This window comes from Balaenoptera ricei, chromosome 14, assembly GCF_028023285.1.
Source record: "Balaenoptera ricei isolate mBalRic1 chromosome 14, mBalRic1.hap2, whole genome shotgun sequence".
Lineage (NCBI taxonomy): Eukaryota > Metazoa > Chordata > Mammalia > Artiodactyla > Balaenopteridae > Balaenoptera > Balaenoptera ricei.
In genome coordinates this window covers 18379158-18399215 of record NC_082652.1, presented here as the reverse complement: position 1 = coordinate 18399215, position 20058 = coordinate 18379158, and the positions used below count along the sequence as shown (strand labels likewise).

Sequence of the window (20058 nt, the reverse complement as noted above, 5' to 3'; positions counted from 1 at the left end):
GTAACTTAAAAGGCTCAGTTGAGATTAACTTAATCTCAGTACGTTCCAGAATTTACACCTGCATGCTTTCGTAGTTTTGGAATAGTGGGTAGTCAGCGAGAGCACTCCAGGGAATTCTTGAAAGGTGATGTCTAAAGAATTTTTTTTTTTTTGATGTGGACCATTTTTTTTCAAGTCTTTACTGAATTTGTTACAATATCACTTCTGTTTTATGTTTTGTTTTTTTTGGCCATGAGGCATATAGAATCTCAGCTCCCCAACCAGGGATCGAACCCACACCCCCTGCATTGGAAGTCCCTTGAAAGGTGATGTCTAACTGTGAAGTACCAGTGAGATAATGGAAGAGAAGCGAACTCAGGTGATTGTACACATCTTACCTCATAAGAAGTCCTTAAAGGTGGCGAGATACGCGAAGCAGGTCGTGTGGGAAGGCTTTAGGCGGCTAGAGGAGTAAGGGGAGCAGATCATTGCTCTTGTCACCGTTTATGGCAGTGCTATCTGAATGGGGAGGGACGAAATTAGTTACGGCTTGTGGGACTGAGGCTCCTCAGAGTGTGCGTGATAACACGGCCAAGGGACACACTACAGGGAGCATGAGTGCTTATCGGATGCCATGGAGACTTCAGGATGATAGTAAAATAGAAATAGACAGAGATAGGATTGAAGAATTAGATGAGAGAACATCTAATATGATAGAACAGTTAAAAGAAACTGAACACTTCCTTGTTGCCTTCCAAGAGAGATCGTTACACTATTTTTAGAAAGTGGCAAAGTCCTTTCTCTAACATGCCTGCTTGGAGATACCCCAAACTTAGAGATTCTGCAGTAGAGGCTGGAAAATCTGCTTATTGCACAATGCTTGATAGGGAACAGACAATGTTGATTTTTTTTTTTTTTTAACCCAACTCTCTCCGGAGAATGTTTCAGTAAAACTCTCACTTATAGTTTTAGCCATACGCAAGGAGTCTGAAGGGATGGAAAAGTTCTAAAATACTTTAAACAATGAAGATCTGCTTTTGGATATCTATGATCATTAACTCGACGGTCACGGACAGCACAACAGCACGTCAGAAGGTAAACTGGCAAACAGGCACAAATAAGGCAAGTGGGTTAAATTAACAGTTGAAAATTTGTTAGAAAACATGCAAAAATAATACTGAGTTTTCTTTTAAAAAGTTTTAAATTTTCATTAAACGTTTGTTTCTGTAAAAATCGGAAGAGTTCCATGTCTAAATTGGAAACCAGACTTAGAAAAGCCTCGAAAACAGAAGGGCCGGGCCAGCCCTGCCATTCAGTTGTTGTTCTCTTTGGTGGTGATGGTGACCAGCTGTTTGGCGGCCTTGGCGATGTCGTACGCACACTGGATGACCTGCTGCGTGACCAGCTGGATGTCCGTGGGCGGGCCCGGGTCGCCTGGGAGGGTCTTCTTGCACTCCGACTGGAGTCGGTAGGCACTGGATGTCAGTAAGCGGAGGGAAGTCCTCACCATGTCGGACCTGGGTTTCTAAACAGAAAAACACAGGCATTCGCCATGAATTGCAGGGTGGATGTATCCAAGAGCAGGGACAAGCATTCCTCAGAAAACAACTCAAGCTATTCCACAGTGAACAGCAGTTCTGTCCAGCACTTTTTCACTGAGGGTGCTCAGAACATTGCAAGCTTGGCAACCCACAGCGTGGCGGATGCTGAAGGGCTCTGTCTCAAAGGTCAAAGTGCATGCAGTGTATTTAGTAGTATGCATTTAGTAGTGCTATACTGAAGTGGTTTTTGAAAAACATTAATCCACTTGGGTGAAATATTCCAGGTAAAATTTCATTCTATTAATGCTTTACCTTTCAGCATTTGGCTTGTACATTCTTGTCTTATTAAACCCAAATCAATACTCATGTAGCACAAAAAATATTTCAAAGCCCTATATGGCTATTTGCATATTTAAAACTTTCTGTGCTACAAAAAGATTAATATAATGTAAAGGTCATAAAGAAATTTCTTACGGTTCATTAAAGGGATCTGAACCAAGTTAGTAGGGAGTGACTTACTTTGGGGAATAATGCTGCCATTTCTGTAACAGCTACGTGTATCCTCTCTGAGCAGGGAATATAACTGCAAGAATATTGAAGACGTTATTCAAAGACAGTGAAAATAATTCAGAGACAGAGAATACTCAGCTAAGAATAGGTCCCATTTACATTCCCGTAACAAAGGGGTTGAGGCCATGGCCAACCTGCTGTGGATCCCACATCAACAGGAGGTGCTCTGTGATAAAGCAGGGGCCCCATCCTTTCTTGAAAGTTCATTCAGTCAGACAAAAACAGTCTCCAGGTATGAATGTAGGCAACGTCCACTACCAGCCAGGTGGAGCCACAGAACAGTTAGTCTGTAAAGATATCTATACCTCCTCAAGGTGGTCATTCAAATTAAGACTGCCTACATTTTAATTAAATCATTGCATCTCAAGAAACTGGTTTGAATTATACCAAAATGCCTTCCAATTGGGAATTCCCAACTTTTACCTTTATGAGCAGTTAGAACCATACACCATGAAATAACAAAAACACCAATGCATAGGAGTTATTTAACTTGCAAATGTGAAGGGGCAACAACCCATCTGGTGACAAAGACCCTCAAAAAAAGGCAATGTCCACAGCAACCACTGTATCAGCCATAAATGTTTCTTGAGCATTAACTGAGAGCCACACCTAAGAGTTTTATGTTTTGCTGGTTATGGTTTTCATTTTGACCCAGAAATATAATTCACCCTTTCCTCCTGCTACACAGAGGAGACATTTTTCCTAAGGACATCTCTCAAAAACTCACTCATTACGACATATTTTAGGAAGTCCTCAATAAGCCACGAAAGAAAGCACATGCAGATTAATGACAAAGTCCTCCTCCTTCTCTACCAGAGGGGGTCCACGTTCACAACTTGTTATCTTGAAAAGGCTTTTGCGCATAATATGTAGTAATCCCTGGACTATGTAATTGTGTGTAAGAGAGAGAGACAGAAACAGAGACAGGCAGGGAGTGAGGCTGGAGGCTGAGGGGATGGGACCAGGCTGAGGGAAAGTCAGGGGCTGTGGGGAGCTTGCTCAGCCCAGGGGACCAGGACTAAGCCTGACCGTGCCTGCATGGGCTACTGGTCCACTTAGGACGAGCACAAGCAATGGATCATCGAGAGGAGAAAACAAGAGAAAAAGGCATGGGTTTAATTCGTATAACATAAGGTTATAAATGAAAGTGTCGGGACTTCCCTCGTGGCACAGTGGTTAAGAATCCGTCTGCCAATGCAGGGGACACAGGTTCGAGCCCTGGTCCGGGAAGATCCCACATGCCGTAGACCAACTAAGCCCGTGTGCCACAACTACTGAGCCTGTGCTCTAGAGCCCGTGCGCCACAACTACTGAAGCCCGTGTACTCTAGGACCTGCGTGCTGCAACTACTGAGCCCACGTGCTACAACTACAGAAGCCCACGCACCTAGAGCCCGTGCTCTGCAACAGGAGAAACCACTACAATGAGAGGCCCGCGCACCTCAACGAAGAGTAGCCCCCGCTCACCGCAACTAGAGAAAGCCCACGCGCAGCAACAAAGACCCAATGCAGCCAAAAAAAAGAGAAAGTGTCTCAGATATGCAAGGAACCAGAAATTTTAAGAGAACACTGAACAATTTATAAAATATAAATTCTCTAGGCCAATTCTAGTTTAAACCAAAAGAGTGAGTTGATGATTAAAAATCTCTGCATCATTCTCTCATGGTTCTTACAGAAAACAGATCATGACATATATTGAATGGATTTGTACATCTTAAAAAAAAAAAGAAACTTCCCAAATTGTACCACATCACATATTGTGATCTTTGAAGCCAGAAACAGCTCCAGGGCAGATATTTATATTTTTGACAACCATCAAAGAGAGAAACTTAATGTAAGCATAGTTCTTGGTTGCTGTTTGAAATACGAGCAAGGCACTTCTGAGCCAGGGGAAATGAGAAGTGAAGCATGTTGTTCAATGGTGGGAGAGCCCCAGGGAAGGAGTTCACCCTGTTATCACGGTGCCTTGATACGTTTGAGGTGTGAAACGTTTTGCTTTATGTAATGTGGTAATGAAGTTGTCTGTTGCCAAGGCTGTGGTGCTGAGCAGAGGAACTCCACACCTGTAGCGTGTGAGGCAGGAAGGGCGTGTGATAAAGAGGAAGTCCGGGGCAGGGGGGGAGATAAACAGCTATATAATTTTCGTGGAAGGAGGCTGAGAAATTATGCAGGTTCCTCCTTTTCTCTGAGGAGCCTCCAGCAGTCCAGCCATGAAGACTAGCTCTGCTCCTTCAATAAACACTGACCATTCCTCTCCTACTGAGTGGGAAATAATGACACCGGGAGAAGTCTGAGCTGTACAGCAAAACGGAAAAGGGTAGAAAATGGGGAGGTGAGCATGGCAGTGCGAGGGACACGGAGAATGCAAAAGACACTGGTGCATCTTTTCATGGAAGAGAACAGGAAAAAGAAGAAGCAGTACTGTGTTCCTTGAACAACTTTTGTTCGTGCAAAGGCATGGAGAGAAGTTCTTCACTGAAGCCCTAAACTTTGCTGACCTAATGAAAAAAATGAGATTGTTCTTGGGTTTTGATCAAATTCAGCCGCTTTCATAAACTCAGTGGGATGATGTTAAACGTGTCATGATTGTGTCTGGAGCAGGCCGGCCGCGTGTGACTAGGATACCACCTGCAACAGCTAACAACTTACCAGAGAACAGAGGGGTGAGTTAGAACGAGAGCCGGGCCCTTCTCTGCAGTAAGAAATAACTCTGCAAGATATGGTTCTGCCCAGAGCGAGCAGACTCTTCATTCAGGAGCACAGAATGATTTGGGTGACAATTAGATAAACTTTTCTAAAAACCACTTGCTTCTTAGACGTGCACATGCATGAGGGAAAAAAGTAAGAAATCAAGTTCATTTCAGGATACCTTCTATGGCAGCAGATTTCTCCCCAGCTAAGGAGACCACAGACAGCAGTGTGGCCGGGAGAATGTGTTGCCAGTTTTGAGGTAGCTTCTTTCACCTCGAGAACTAGGAATGTCACTACCCCAAATACGCTGCAATTCTATCTCTAGAGGCAGCTATATTCAGAGCACTTCATAAGAAGATGAAAGATTAAAAATACTACATTAAAAAAAAAAGACAAATTTACAAATTTGTTTTTAAGCCTGTTACATAAACCTGAAATTTTCAACAACTTTTGAAGTGAGCGTATTAAAAAAAAAATCCCCGCCTGTAAGGGAGCAGCAGCATCTCTTCCAGAGCACGTGCACACGTCCTGCCAGGCCGGACAGTCAAGCCCCCTTACCTGTCGTGTTTATTTTCTTGGGCTGCTCTTAAGAGCTCCTGTATGTTTTTAGTGATCTGTTCAGTCTTCCGGATGACGTCTTCGGTGCTGGGGAAGACGGGGCTCGGGGCCGCGTGGGGCTCTGCTGCATCTGGGCCTGAGCCATCACCTTGCCACACTGTACTTCTTTGCCTTCCCTTCCTGCTTGGCCTGTGAGCATTGAAGAAGTGGTTAAATGTGACAGGTACCGATCAGCTGCCTCTCTGCTTCTAGGAGCCACAGCATGTGCATGTGCCGAAGGCTGCTTTTGTGGTTTCCTTTATCCTGTCTGGCAGGAGACTCAGGGTAAGGCTGGTTCATTAGCAGGCAGCCACAGCTCATAGGGAGGCTGCTTCGTTCTACCACGGGGGTGGACGTGATGACCCTCGTAGGAAGGCTGAAGACGGGGAAAGGGAGGGAACAACCGGAACAGGGAGGGTGTGTGGTTATGAAGCCACCCTAATCGAGCCAATTCCTTGGGATGCAAATGCAGGATGTAACCTAACGTTGACTCGAAAATGAAATGGAGAACTGACTTTAAGCGCATTACACAGACTCAGAGATGAGTCTAATCTGCTGGTAAAAGGAAAAAAGGCCCCTGTGGCAATAATGTGAGATGGGAAGAGGTGTGAACTATGAACTTATGCCTTAATATCTGAGGACCTTATGGGTCTGAAAACAGAGAAGCGGGTGCAGGTGGTGAAGTGTGCCTCCTGACCACGCTGCTCGGTCTCTGGTTGAAGAGCCCAGCCCCAGGGCATTCTTCCTGCACATGTACCCCAAGTCATCCGGGTCCCTGTCATTGGGAGTGTTGTCATAGTCACTTTCAGGTGTGCTGTTCTGCTTCTCCAGCCTGGATGCCTACAAGAGAAAAGGCGACCCCATTAGTTGAGAGCACCAGACACTTCCTGGGTGCCTTCTCGGGAATTGTTACCTGTCAGGCTACGTGGCCTTCATGCCCCAGATCTCATCTGGGACGGGGGCCGATGCTTTATTAAAAATTTAGGAACAGGGAATTCCCTGGTGGTCCAGTGGTTAGGACACGGTGCTTTCACTGTCCCGGGGCCCGGGTTTGATCTCTGGTCAGGGAACTATGATCCTGCAAGCCGCGTGGCGCGGCCAGAAAATAAAACAAAAATTTTTTTTTAAATTTAGTAACAGATGAATAGTGGATCCAGAAACGGTTTCTTTCCTTCTCTGCCCCATTTTCTTCTTTGCTTCTTAGCTGCTCCATACACAGATCCCCGGTACAAACTAACAAACATGCAAGGCAACGCTCACGTTTAGCTGAGGAGTATGAAGTTTAACTATAATATAATGGGGCCCATTTAAGAAGCAAATGGGTCCGCACATATATCCACAGATCGTCAGCACTGGGAGTCGCCTGCAGGTTAGCTAGTCTAATACCAGATGGGAAAAGGAAGGGCCAAAAGAGCTGGGGGTCACCCCCAAGGTCAAAGAGTCAGCAGAAAACCTGGACTAAGAACCTGGGCTTCCTGTCTCCTGCCACCTCCAACACCCCACACCTGGGGCCCTGAGGACCTCCACTGCTCACAACACAGCTCTCCAAGAACTATCCTCAGAGACGGCTTGTGTGAGCCACACAAGGAAACCAGAAACCATTCATTCATTGCCACACGTTGTTTGTGAACCAAAATGGATTAACCCGGTGTGACACTTGGTTTCCAACCCCTTTCATCTGTCTCCCAAAACATCTATCCCTTAAAACATAAAGATATGGTGCAACAAAAATGGGACACAGGAACCCTACAACTGTTTTGAGCAAATGGCAGCACTGCTAAGTACAGGGCATTCTGGGGTGACAACATTTGAAGGGGACCACATTCCTTTGAAAGGGACTATGTTAGTTCTGGAGTATTTAATACAAAGGATTTCCCCTCAGTATTTATTTTACCCATAGTGCTTGGGAATTTCTTCATTTGAACAGAAATCAGTGGAAGCTGATTTAAAACCTAAATTGATTACCAATTGCAAAAGACAAATATGAGCTATTTCTAGCTCTGTAACTTGAATTTAATCCAAGTTAATCAAAACATGTGCCTAAGGAATTTTATTGTTGCTGCAATAAAATGTGGCTAAAGATATAGAGCCTGTAAATTCAGAGCCCTGTTTAAACATACGGAGACCCTGTAGCTTCACTCAAATGAATGGCTCCCTTAGAGTGAGTCAGTTAAGTAAGTCTCCATAAAGTTTAATTGCTTGCTCCTTACTGATAATGCTGCTCGGCCCTCTGAAGGCCCTATGCGGGCGGGCGGGCAGGCGGGCAGACAGGCAGACAGGCAGCCCTGAGATGGGGAAAGGCTCCTTGGTCACACCACGTGCTGCTTACTATCCCCGTGACCCCTCTCTGTCCTCTCCCAGGGAGAACACTCTTTCTCTGTCTGCTGAGGTCTTTCATGTTTCCCCCAAATGCTCTATTTGGTCCCAGTCACTTAACGTAAGACACTTGCACTGGGCTCCTAAAGTTCAATACGAGTTTGTACTGAAACCACTCAAATACATCTGGCAAATGACTGAAAATGTTGGCCTGCAGCTATAAAGAGTCTGTAAAGCTCAGTTCTGTAAAAACTACTACAACATTTAAGATCCCTTTGTTTATATCTCCTACCAGCAAGCAGTTCTGCTTCACTTGCTGCTTTTGGTTTGGCTTCATGGATCAATCAGTGAGTTACTGGCTACTGGCTATCTACATGGAAGACCAAAGGCAGGCACGGAACAGTGAAACCAGGCTCTTGCAGAGATGATCTCAAAAAACAAAACAAAAAACAAAAAACAAAACAAAACAAAAAAATCTCTTCTTACCTTTCACAGTGAATGTCTAATAAATTTCTTTTCCTTTAGTTTTTATATATACGTACACACACACAGATGAGTGTATGTTTGTGTGTGTACATGCACATACACAGCATAAAATGGAATATTAAAAACCTGCATTTAAATAATTATCCTGGGACATTTGTCCAGAGCTGCTCCGGTGGAAAAAGCTAGAAAACGGAATTAAACCCAGAAAAATCCCACCTTTTTATAATGGATCTTTTTGCCTTCCTTGATGTAAATTTGATAATTACAAATCAAATGCATTACCTCCACAATGATCAAAAGTACCAAGTTTCATTGAAACATTTTAGAAGAGTAATGACTCATATATCTAATAAAAGTACTCAGGAAATGTTTCTCAAATACAGAAAACAATGTACAACAATAACCACCCAGGAAATCCATTACTTACATTAAATCCTTCATCGTTATCAACAAAAGCATATTTCAGGATTTCAAATTAGTCAGCATTAATTTTATGAAAATTATTGTAAACATGCAGAACTAAGGTCTACTAGTTAAAAGTGCTGCTCTCTCAAAGCTGTTAATAGAAAAGTTACCTTATAGCTGGTGCTGGTTCAGTTTATTTAATAGATTTGTAGTTTTCTCTGCATACAGACATGCCATAAAAACCTAAACTCACGATGAAGCTGTCAGGAGCAATCAGGATCATCAGTTTAAATGACCGGCACAAAACACTGTCTCAGTAAGCAGTCTCTGCAATAATTCTCAAAACTACCAACAAATTTTTAAAAACTTTCACAGTGGACAAAAAGAGGTTTACTGGACTCTTAGCAACAACATTTCAAATAAGATATTCATTTCTATTTAACTGCCCCTTACTTTAACTGAAATACTGTAATATAAACAGTGCAGTTCAATTTCAGAACTGCTCAGAAGATAGTAGCATATGTCAAGAGGTTTTTTTTAATAGATTACCTCAAAAGTGCAGAAAGGAACCCCCAAAGGGCCTCCACGAGCCATAAGGCACTGGCAGTGGGCAAGACTCTCCATCGTTCCTGCCAACGTGGAGGGAACGGACAAAGGGCAGTGCAAATCCCCCTGGTCTGTAAAGGTGGTCCCTCACCCACACCCACCCTCCCTCCTCTCACTTTAGCCACACTGCCCTTCCAGTAAAAAACAAAAGAGCCAGGACCTGAACGCAGGCCTGAAAAGCTTGTGCTCTGTCACGACTTTCCCAGCTTGCTGCCATGTACTCTTCATGCATGAAACCGTTTTTTAAACTGACAGTGCCTTTGGGAGCAGGGAGGTCACCTAAGTCCCCAGGACCCTTTAACTGACTTTCCAAAAGGCTGGGTGTGGACAAGGTGCTTGATAAATACTTGCTGCCTGGCTACTCTAAAAGGAGCTTACCTGTATCAAGTGCTGTTACTGGGAATGTAAATTATACGTCGGCAAGCTGGACTTGACCAAAGAACAAAGTGAACAGCTTCGTACTAACAGGTGCCTACACCTCCAGTGCTGCCATGTGTTGCAATCCGGATGCAGAACGCAGGGACTGCAAAACCTTGGTTTGTCAAGTAAGGTGCTGAGGTAAAATATGTCAAGAGGTAAAAAAAAATAAAAAATAAAGAGCACGATGTCTTAGTGTTTCCGTTAGTCCAAATACACTAGTTCCCTGAACAAATTTGGACAGATTTGCCCTATTATAATATTTAACCAGCAGCCAGCTAATTTTCTGATTGTTTAAAAAGACAGAATGCTCAGAATCAGTGTTACAGGGTGAACTGCAGACTTTGTTAAATGTCACGTGAGACTGAGCAATGTGGAGTTCGAGGAGACGGAGGCCGCCTCCTGCAGACATGCATGCGTGTGTGAGTGCTGAGAGCTGAGACACCAGGAGGGAAGCGCTGCCTCATGCAGGACAGAGAGCACTTAGCGGAGGGAGGGAGGGCTGGGAGAAGCACAGAGCGCCAGGAGCGCTGCCCCTCCTCCAGAGAGCAGAGCATTCAGAGTGTACTTAACCCTTCGGGCGCTCTCGTCCCTCGACCAGGAAAGTGTGGAGGGGAAGGAAGGCAGAGACGAAGAGGAGGTCACAAGCGCACTCCTCCCAATCTGGAAGGGGAAAAAGAAACACACTCGGGAAAACACAAAACAAACAAAAAACCCCACCACCTACCCTGGCTTCGGCCCAGGTTTCCCAGTAAAAGAATCCTAAAAAGCAACTCACTACACACGTGAGATCAGTGCTGAAACTTCCACGCTAGCCAATGACAGATCCCCAGAGATGTTTAATCCCTTAGTGAAATGCCTCTCGGAAATTACTCGGAATTTATAAGGTTACTTTTCTATGAGGGAAAGACAATACCTAGCATAATTTGTCAAATTTGCCAATGTTTTTTTTTTTTTTTAATAGACAGCCTTAAACAAATATTTGTTTTTTAACCAGGACAGATGATATGAAATGAAAAACTATACAAATGATTTAAAGTTGGTATATGCTATCAATCTGCTCCTTAGTACAGATATAGAACTTTTACAATAATAAGACGTTCTTACATTTTAAATGTTTCTAAAATAAAAAAGTACACTGTGAAAACTAACAAAGTGGCTTTTCCTAAATTTTGCTTTCAGTTATACAAAAATAAGATTCTTAACTTAGTTCAATGGCATTCCCATTACACCAAATGTATCAAATCAATTGCTTTAGAATGTTCAGCCCAAACAACTTAAAAAGTTGAAGTAGTAGACTCCCAATTACAATATAACAACACTGTAATTTTATCACATTAAAGCTTGACAAAATTAAACTAGGGCTTAATTTCCTAGACCATATCCTTTACTTTCTATTTACTCTGAGAATTTTTTTGGAAACTCCTATAAGAGTGGACTGAAGAATAACTCTGACATTCAAAAAGATAAATATTACTCTTTGAGAAAACATCACATAGGTTCAAAATGCCTGCAACATTTTGTCAAAACATAGGTTTTTTAAAACAAATTAATCCCCAAGAAATATAATATTTGAAACCCTCACAACACAATAGTTATTCCACTGTAAAATAGAAGCATTAGTAGCCTGTTACACAATACGATCTTTGGAATGTAACGCTTGTAAGGTCGATATAGAATTCTTACATCTCATTCTTATGAAGTGAAAAAGCAACACTTTCTCCACGCAGGGAAGAGGATGCAGCTAAGCAGGCACACTGACCACAGGTGCAGGGGCTGCGGAGGCCCAGAGGCTTCCAGACCTGGCCTGCATGCCCAGGCCACAGACGCCACTCGCTCCACTGGGAGGAGCAGAGGGGGCGCCTGGAATTCTCAGGGCTCCTGTGTGTAAGGGGGCACATGCCCGTCTACCTCGAAGAAGACGGTACTTACTTCCGCCGGTAAACTTTATAATTTGCTTTTGTTTTTGGAAATAGGGAAGGAAGTGTGTTACCAAAAAAGTTCCAATAGTGGCTGGCCGGGAAAGATATTATGGATACGGGGGAGAAAAAGGGGAGAGGGGCTGAGCAAGAGCCAGAATCCCCAGGGTAGGTGGAAAACTTTCGGCCAGTGGCCCTGAGTGCTTGTGCGAACACCGCAAGCACCTGTCGACATGTTAATACAGCAAACACAAGGACGACTCTTGTAGCCCAATTTGGCAAAGCAGAGACTGGGGACCTGCAGGTTCAGAAGAGGGAAGGCAGGAGTCAGGCTGGACACAGAGTGAAAAGCAGAAGCGCCAGTGGTGTTACTTACGTGCGCAGGGAAAGGCTGGAGTCTTGTCCTGCTCTCTTCGGGGTGGTTCACTTCTCCCATTGGGAGATAGGGTTTCTGACCTGATCCCGTCTCGTACATGGACATGGGCCTACTGCCCCGGGCAGATGGACGTCTCTTTAAGGAAGAGTGGTTGGAAGTGTCTGTGTACTCAGAATCAGTTTGCACCTGATATATATTGGTTGTGGCCTGTTTCCTGAGGTTCGAATTTTCACTCTGGAGTGTTTGAAGCTGAAAGACATGTTTGGCAGTGGGACTGTGTTTTTCTACAGCAAGCAGAAAAAGCAAACACCAAGTAAACGCATACAACTACCAGCTCTAACAATAAGAACAGTAACAGCGCGCTGGGTTGAAAGTCAAAGGCAACTACAAACCAAAACTCTTTCTTCTAGAATGAGTGAAACGCAATCAACTCACTTTGTCACTTAAGCAAATTAAATAGCTAATTTCTGAATGTGAAACCGTTGCAGTTTGGACTTTTTAAAAGCGAACTGTCTAACCACGTAAAAATTGGTCATGGTGGGCCTGGGAAATGTTTGCAGGCAAGCTGCACTCTGGATTATTCTAAGGCTGTTTCAAGCAAGAGCTTGAGATCATTAAGACATCACTTAGGTAACTTGCTTTTCAAATGAGCCCTGAGCAATTTGCAAATGCCAAAAATGTCAGCAGACACCATGGAAGCAGCACAAAGATAACTAGAGTTGCTTTGCAAAGCAAGAAAGACAGTGAAATTCAGCTTACGAAAAATCAGATGAGCTACTGCTTCCCAAAAAGCCAACAAGAAAAAATAAGATCAACAAGTTTTTATTACATAATACTCTTTAAAATTCCAAACAATTTAGCACTTTTTTAAAAAGAGAGGGAACCAGATCTTGGTTAAGTTTGCTATATTAACATATCACGAAGAAAACCGGAGACCTATTGAACTATCAACATCTTCATCTGAACGCTCCACGTAGCACGCGCTGCCCTCTGGTGATCCGCCATCTTTCAGCCAGGGCCGGAATACCTGGCCTCTCTCTCCTTTGGCTCTGCCGCCCAAAAATGCGACCGTGGTGGTGTCAGCTTTAAACACTCTAATCTGCCTGGCACCACCCCGTTTTAGTTAGAGGCTGTCACTTGGAGACCCTGAACGCTCTTTCCATTCCTTACATGCAGGCTGCTTCATGGTGCTGGATGAATTAGAGTTAAGGGATCAGCAAGGAACCGAGTTACTCTTTAGCATCTGGCATTTTAAACACAATTAACCGAGTCCAGGCTGCACAACGTCCTTCCCCTGTGGTGCTCCTCCATCTTCCAGGACATTTTATAAGCTGGGTGTGGTGTGAGTTCAGCTGTCTACTCTTTGACACAGATTGTAAAATGTGACCAAATTCCCCACCAGGGCCAAGGCTTAAGTCCACAAGCAACTGTGTCTGCACCAGGAGATCATTACTTTTTCAATAGCAAGCCCATTCAGTGTTAGGAGTTACTTTCAATTTCTATTTTAGAAAGCACCGATCTGTGAAAAATACACCAATAGTGGCTGCTCCTCTTCATTAATTAGCATCTTTTCCAAGCAACTGTTAAATGTGAAAGATCAGACACAAATCATGCTACTTTGTCAACTATATATATTAAAAAACTTTACCTAACTTTGAAATAAAATCAATGCATCTTCGCTAAATAAACAAATTCCACATACTTTATATTAGTAGTGCCAAACTTTTGTGAAAGTCTGATTTACTGTCTTTGCAACAGAAATACTCTCATTCTCAGTTTTCTCAAAGCGTGATCCCTAAGAAAGGGTAGATTGCTTCTACACCAGAAAGGCTTTCAGGGCATAACTTATATCTGCAACTCCCTTTCCAAAGAAAGAACAGCTGCAAAGTGACAAGCAGCTACTGAAAATTCCTACATTCCAGGAAACAGACAGGCATAAAGTGCCTGTCAAAACTACTTATTAGGGAACTCACATTCTACGATGAAATGGTCAAGGTCCAACCAGTGAGGAGCATAACTGACACACGGTCCTCAGTGTAGGGCTGGGGGACCTGGTCACATGCTTGTGTGTCTATGTGAAAACCTCTTAGAGTATTTTAGACAAGGTCTTGAAATCTTAAACTTTATCTTCACACTTTTCACGCTAAAACATCCAGCCTGGATTTTGCTTGAATGTGCTTTGATGACCACTAGTTCCTGGTCTCAATTTTTTTAAATTTTAGTACTCTGTACTTAGCGAGATGTCCTCAGATAAATCTGGATGGTGCTTATCTTAATAAGAACCAGACTACACTTTTTTTGTCCGGAAGGAGTATAACAGGACATGAAAAGTTACAGATAATAGGTTCAGAAATCAAAAAGCATTTCTAAGAATTCAGGAGATAATCCATGAACAATGGCAAATAATTCCACTCTGCATTTCTTAAAGAAGCTCGAGACATTTGCTTTCAGAGATTCGAGGTTATCTCTGGTGATTTCTACAAATACTAACAGGAGAATAATAAGAACAAAAATGGTGATGCTTAGCAGACTGATTTGCAGTGGCAAAGTCAGCATGTTTCAGAAAAAGTCGCCTCAAAAAAATGCATTAGTTCAATTAATGAGACAAACTGTAATTCATTAAACAAAAGACATTTCAGAAAAGACAGAAGAAGTGCAAGCCCTGTATGCTATGGCAAAAGGGCACTTTGTCTGTCTTGTTCATGGCTGCACACCAGCCGGTGATAGGGCCAGGGCGGCACAGAACCAGTGTTTGATTAAAATCTGATTGATCTTCAGGCATTCCTGTCCCCTTCTATTACAGGTATTGAGGCCATCTATCTCAAAACGTCTCCAAAAATGATCTAGAACTCAAAAGAATTCTGGACCAAGCCGCAGGCGCGGGTGCACTGCGGTGTTCTTCCCTGACAAGCAGAGGGGCACGGACCTCTTCTTAGATCTTCAGCCTTCCTTTAGGAAGCACCACTGAAAAGGGCCCAGCCACAAATGAGGTGCACCATGTCCTCTGTTCTTGATAAAGATTCTGAAGCATCACTGTTCAAATGATAGTAGGAAGACACAGATATATACTTTGTTTTGTTTCTGTTTAAGGAAGTGTACAGAATCTCATTTTGTAGAGCACTGAATGATGGGAGCAGTACCCACAAAGTCTTGGGCAGAATTTAGAATCTTTCCACTTCTTTTTCTTAGCATTCTTATAAAAAGTTATATACGTAATCCCCTCTGAAGCATATTCCTTGCTACTATTAGCCATACTTTTTTTAGAGATAGAGATTAATATGTATATTTCTAACTCTCTCAAAAGGAGGCAAACAAGGAAATGCCGATCAAATGGGATTGTTTCTTACCAGCGTACAGTTCTCACTGGTGCAAACGCAATGTTTTCTTACATTTATTAAGTACCTATTCTGTGGCTCTGAGGACATCATAAATTAGTGGTAATTACTGGTGAAAAAAAAGCGGGGCTGTGGGACTGGGCTGCCAGGGCAGGGGTGGGTAATATCTTAGACTAGAGTGAACAGGGACAGTACCCCTTGTGTGGTGTGGGGTTTGGAATGTGGATAAACACATACACCTGTCCTGGGCTTCCGTCTGCCCTGTCTTCATGGTGTGATTATTCTTTAGAACAAGCAATAAATAGGAAGAATCACATCCATGGAGTGGTGTCTAGCTTCCCAGGAAGCACAGGATAGTGCAAGGGTTTCTACAACTGACACAAACATTTAATAGGCTGTAATGTTTTCCTACCTGGGAAACTTACACTGGATTTATTTCTAATCTAAGTTACTTCATTTAAAATATCCAAAATACATACTGCTTCCAAAAAGACAGCTTGGCCCAAAGATTTTTAGATCTGTGTTTCTTCCCTCTGACCACAAGCTGATATCATGCCTGGGATTCTTCCTTATACTATGGGGTTAAAGAGCAACCATCCTGGCATTTATTGACATGTTACCTTTTTCTGCATAATTCTCAGCTCGTCACTCAAGTTGTTATTCACCTTCATTAGCTGTTGTATCTTGGCCTCAGAAGCCACTAGAGCGTTTTTGACCTCCATAAATTCCTGCACAGTGACTGGTCCATCTGATAAATCTGAATCTAGGCTCTAAAAATAAATTGGGGAAAATGTTCACAATCTGAGACGATGATAACATTCAAAACTAACTGCTAAAGAATTTCAAATTCTGACCACGCCAGCTGGATCGCAAAGTTAATCAAACCAAATCAAGGCTTCTAAACGTAATGCAAAAATAAAACATAAAGGTAGGGCTACTGAAGTATTTGAAAAATTTTTAAGTCAGTATTTTCTAATAGATCAGACAGTGGGGCTACAAATCTATTCTGACAATGACTATGCACATCTGTCTTGTCTGCCTTTCTCTTGCTCATTCATTTTTCTTTTTTCATTCATTATTTCATTAATTCACTCATTCCAACTTTTCTGATGCTTTTTTACTAAGCATCAGGCAGTGTTCTAGGGGCTTGGGATACATAAGAAAAGAAAATAGACAAAGATTCCTGCTTCCATGGTGTTTACAGCCCAACAGAGTGAGAGAAGGAAAAAATAAAAATAAATAACTATATAGTACAGTGAAAGGTGATAAGTGCTATGGAAAATAAATAGAATGGATCAGAGTGAGGGGCTGGGGAGCTGAAGTTGGGGTGAAGGTGGGTGCATTTTAACCTGACAGGTGGGTAGGTGGGACATGAGCAACAGCCTGCAGGAGGGGAGGTCATTAGTCAGATGGCTGTCTGGAGGAAGGGTGTTACAGCCAGCGGCAGGGCTCAGCTGGAGGGAATGGGTGTGCAAGGCGGAGAGGAGGAGGAGGCCGGCCAGTCTAGGGACCCCGTCGTGTAGGGTCCTGTCATGACCCGGCTTTCACTCGAGTGAACCCAGCGCTTCTGTGGAGACCGGGCAGAGATGTTTCAGATGCAAGAGGTGACTCCTGCCATCCCCTCCACATTCCCTGCACCTGCCAGTGGCACCACTGATTCTCACAGCTGTGTAAGCTGGAAAACTCTGGACACAACTCCAGTAAGTCTACCTTCCCACTTCAAACATCCAACTTATTGCCAAGCCCTGCCTTTTTTATCTTCCTCCTGTTCATCCGTTCTCAAATGTTTGCTGGGCTCCTCTGTGGGCCAGGTCTGGGAGACTCAGCAGTGGGTGGACCAGCCAGGCCCCTGCTGCCCTGTCCTCGGGCTCACACTTTGCTACAGTAACTGTTCTTCCATCCAGACCCTCCCAGCCGAGGCCCTGAGGTGAACCTGTGTCACCTCTTGTTTGGACCTCGTCAGCACCTCCTACTTGGGGTCCCTTCCTCCACTCCCTGGTCCACCGGAACAGTCCTCCCAAAACAGAGGACCCAACATGGCTGACATCGCCCTCCTGCCCTGCCTAAAAGCTGCCTGGGCTCTGCACTGTTGGCCAAGGTCCAGGCTCTTTGGTCTGGTGTCATGCTCCTGCATATGGTGTGACCCCTGCCCTCTGCTGCAGCTCTGACTCCCACTCCTTTCAGGCTGACTCTACACGTGACCAGATTTCCCCCCCGACGCCGCTGTCTCACTTCTTCTCTGTCTAGCCCACCCTCCCCAGCCTCTCCACACGCCCACATCCCAGGCATTCTTCAAGACACACATTAAAGCCTCCCCTGATACTCCTCCTCAGTGACAAATTGTGTCTCCGTTGACCACCCCACCCCCCGCTTGTGTCCGTGTTTATGACCCTTGTACTGCAGTCCTCTCTCCTCCTGGGTGGTGACGGCCTCGTAGAGGAAAGGGACTAGGCCTCACTCAGGAGAATATTATCCAGGGAAGTCTGGATAACTATCCAACAAAAGTAAACATTTGTTGAAAGAATAAAACCCACCAGTCCTTCCTCACAGGTTTTATAAAGTCAAAACTGCAGAAGGGCTGTGAGTCAACAACTGACTCAGGGACCACAGACCCCCTATTTTAAAACTATTTACCTCATTGACCTTTGCTTGGCCCAAGCTAGCAGAAAACCCGACTCTACTTCCAGAGCACTTTTCACAAGCCTAGCCCTCAAGTGATTTACAAAGCAGGCAAATTTTCAGGGGGAAAGATCTGAAAAGAAAACACAGTCTCTTTCTGTGTGCAGTGTGCCACCTCACCTTCTGCCTGTGCGCCTTGCTCACAGTGGCTTCCAGATCCGTGTCTTCATCTGACGCCACACTGTCATAGTCCGGCTGGTCATTGTCCTGACTCTCACCACTGTGCTGGTTATTGATTGTTTTCAGTATGAGCTCCACATTGTCTATCAATAGAAGCAAAAAACTTTACTTCAGGCTTGCAAAAACTTTTTTTCCTAAAAAACTAGCCACTTAAAAGACTGGAAGAAAATGACAGAAATAGCAAGGTTATATTCACACCAAAAAGCAACAGAGCAAGTTATCAACTGGACAGAGAGTCTACTAAAAACTGCAGAGACAGATGTAAGCATCCCTCTGAGCGACCTGCCAAATGTGGGCAAATTAATTAGACGGTTTAGGAAAAAGCTGCTCAGATAAGGGGACAGGTTCCCAAATTTGTAATCATTCAAGGAAACAGGGTGTAGCTCGAAATCATGAAAATAAAGCTGTAACTAATGTAAGATTAACTGCAATTCAGTTATAACTGTACCTTGTTTACAAGGTAATGTCAAGTCAAAACAGAAAGGAAATTGTTAAAGTGGAGCCTAGAAACTAGGTGATCAAAGAGTAGGCACATCGGCCTTTCATTAGCTGAATGCCAGTGAGAGAGAGAGAAAGAGGAGAATGACCCATTGGACACACACGTGCACACCAGGAAGGTATGGTCTATCGGGAAGCAGGGATGACTCCATGGGCTCCAACACATTTTGAATGAAAGATTTCACAAATTATCCAAGTCTCTCCACTTTCTTTCAGGCAACTCAAGCAAACCTCTAATTTCCAATATTGTTTCTGGATATTTTGATGGATAATATCTTGGTGATAAATTATGTTTACTTAAAAGGAATTTTAATTTTTTAAATTAATATTTAAAATATACATGCCGGGGCTTCCCTGGTGGCACAGTGGTTAAGAAACCGCCTGCCAATGCAGGGGACACGGGTTTGAGCCCTGGTCCAGGAAGATCCCCCAAGCCTCGGAGCAACTAAGCCCGTGCACCACGACTACTGAGCCTGTGCTCTAGATCCCGTGAGCCACAACTACTGAAGCCCACGTGCCACAACTACTGAGCCCGCGCGCCTAGAGCCCGTGCTCCACAACAAGAGAAGCCACCGCAATGAGAAGACGCGCACTGCAACGAAGAGCGGCCCCCGCTTGCTGCAACCAGAGAAAGACTGTGCGCAGCAACGAAGACCCAGCACAGCCAAAAATAAATAAATAAAATAAATAAATTTTAAAAAATATATACATATACATGCCATCAGATTATAGAAGTGATAAAGATTCAATATAGAAAAATTGAAACTAATGATAGAGTAATCATTCATAGCTATTGATACGTGTTGTTCTATTTCCTTCCAGTCTTTTTCCTAAGCATATACACATATATACAGTCAATTTCATTATTTGTAGCAGTTACAGTCTATAAAGTTGCTGTGAAGACAAATTAGCAAATATTAAACCATTGTTCTGACTGGAAACAGGGTTAGGTTCCTGCAAACCTCTGATCACATTTTTGTCAACTGATAAATATATAACCTCGTTTTACATGCGATTCTGTTTAAAGACATCGTTAATATATGTTGTTGATCCATTAACACTGAACTCATGGTCAACAGCACTATAACTCACGCCTGAACGAAGCTAGTCTAACACATGTATTTTCTCCACACGGCACAACACGACCTTCTTGCGTTTAGGAATCCTACACAGCTCTTCAGCACTCTACTTGGGGACCACTTCAAATAGTGAAATCACCAACAAAAAGCATAAAAATGTGAAAACTGTGGCACTAAATAAATCTCAAAAAGGACACCTGTTTCGAGTACAAGAGTTGAAATAAGGCAGAGCATGGCCTTGTTCAATCTCAGCTGGGAACGTGCATTTTGGGTGACTCAAATTTTTCAGCATGTTGCATACATCCACAAATTACCATCAATGTGCTGTCAGTATGATTTTGAGGTAACAAATTTTAATGAATAGGTGAATTGGCAAATATGAGAT

At 43.4% G+C, this 20058-nt stretch overlaps 1 protein-coding gene across 7 annotated transcripts in view; it reads right to left on the bottom strand.

The window, feature by feature from the left end:
- Positions 1 to 1161: 1161 nt before the first annotated feature.
- Positions 1162 to 20058, bottom strand: part of GIT2 (GIT ArfGAP 2) — a 45384-nt gene continuing 26487 nt past the window's right edge. For 2 of the 7 annotated variants that reach the window (XM_059895556.1, XM_059895557.1), the window contains exons 13-20: positions 18037 to 18179; positions 15858 to 16007; positions 11903 to 12151; positions 10181 to 10270; positions 6135 to 6217; positions 5339 to 5527; positions 2040 to 2103; positions 1162 to 1504 (exon numbers count right to left, since the gene is read on the bottom strand). In XM_059895556.1, coding sequence (XP_059751539.1) covers positions 1292 to 1504; positions 2040 to 2103; positions 5339 to 5527; positions 6135 to 6217; positions 10181 to 10270; positions 11903 to 12151; positions 15858 to 16007; positions 18037 to 18179 — 1181 coding nt within the window. In that variant the 3' untranslated portion in view covers positions 1162 to 1291. Of the gene's footprint in view, positions 1505 to 2039; positions 2104 to 5338; positions 5528 to 6134; positions 6218 to 10180; positions 10271 to 11902; positions 12152 to 12666; positions 13483 to 15857; positions 16008 to 18036; positions 18180 to 20058 lie in introns of those variants that run through there. The other 5 variants (XM_059895558.1, XM_059895559.1, XM_059895561.1 and 2 more) reach the window with 5 other exon arrangements.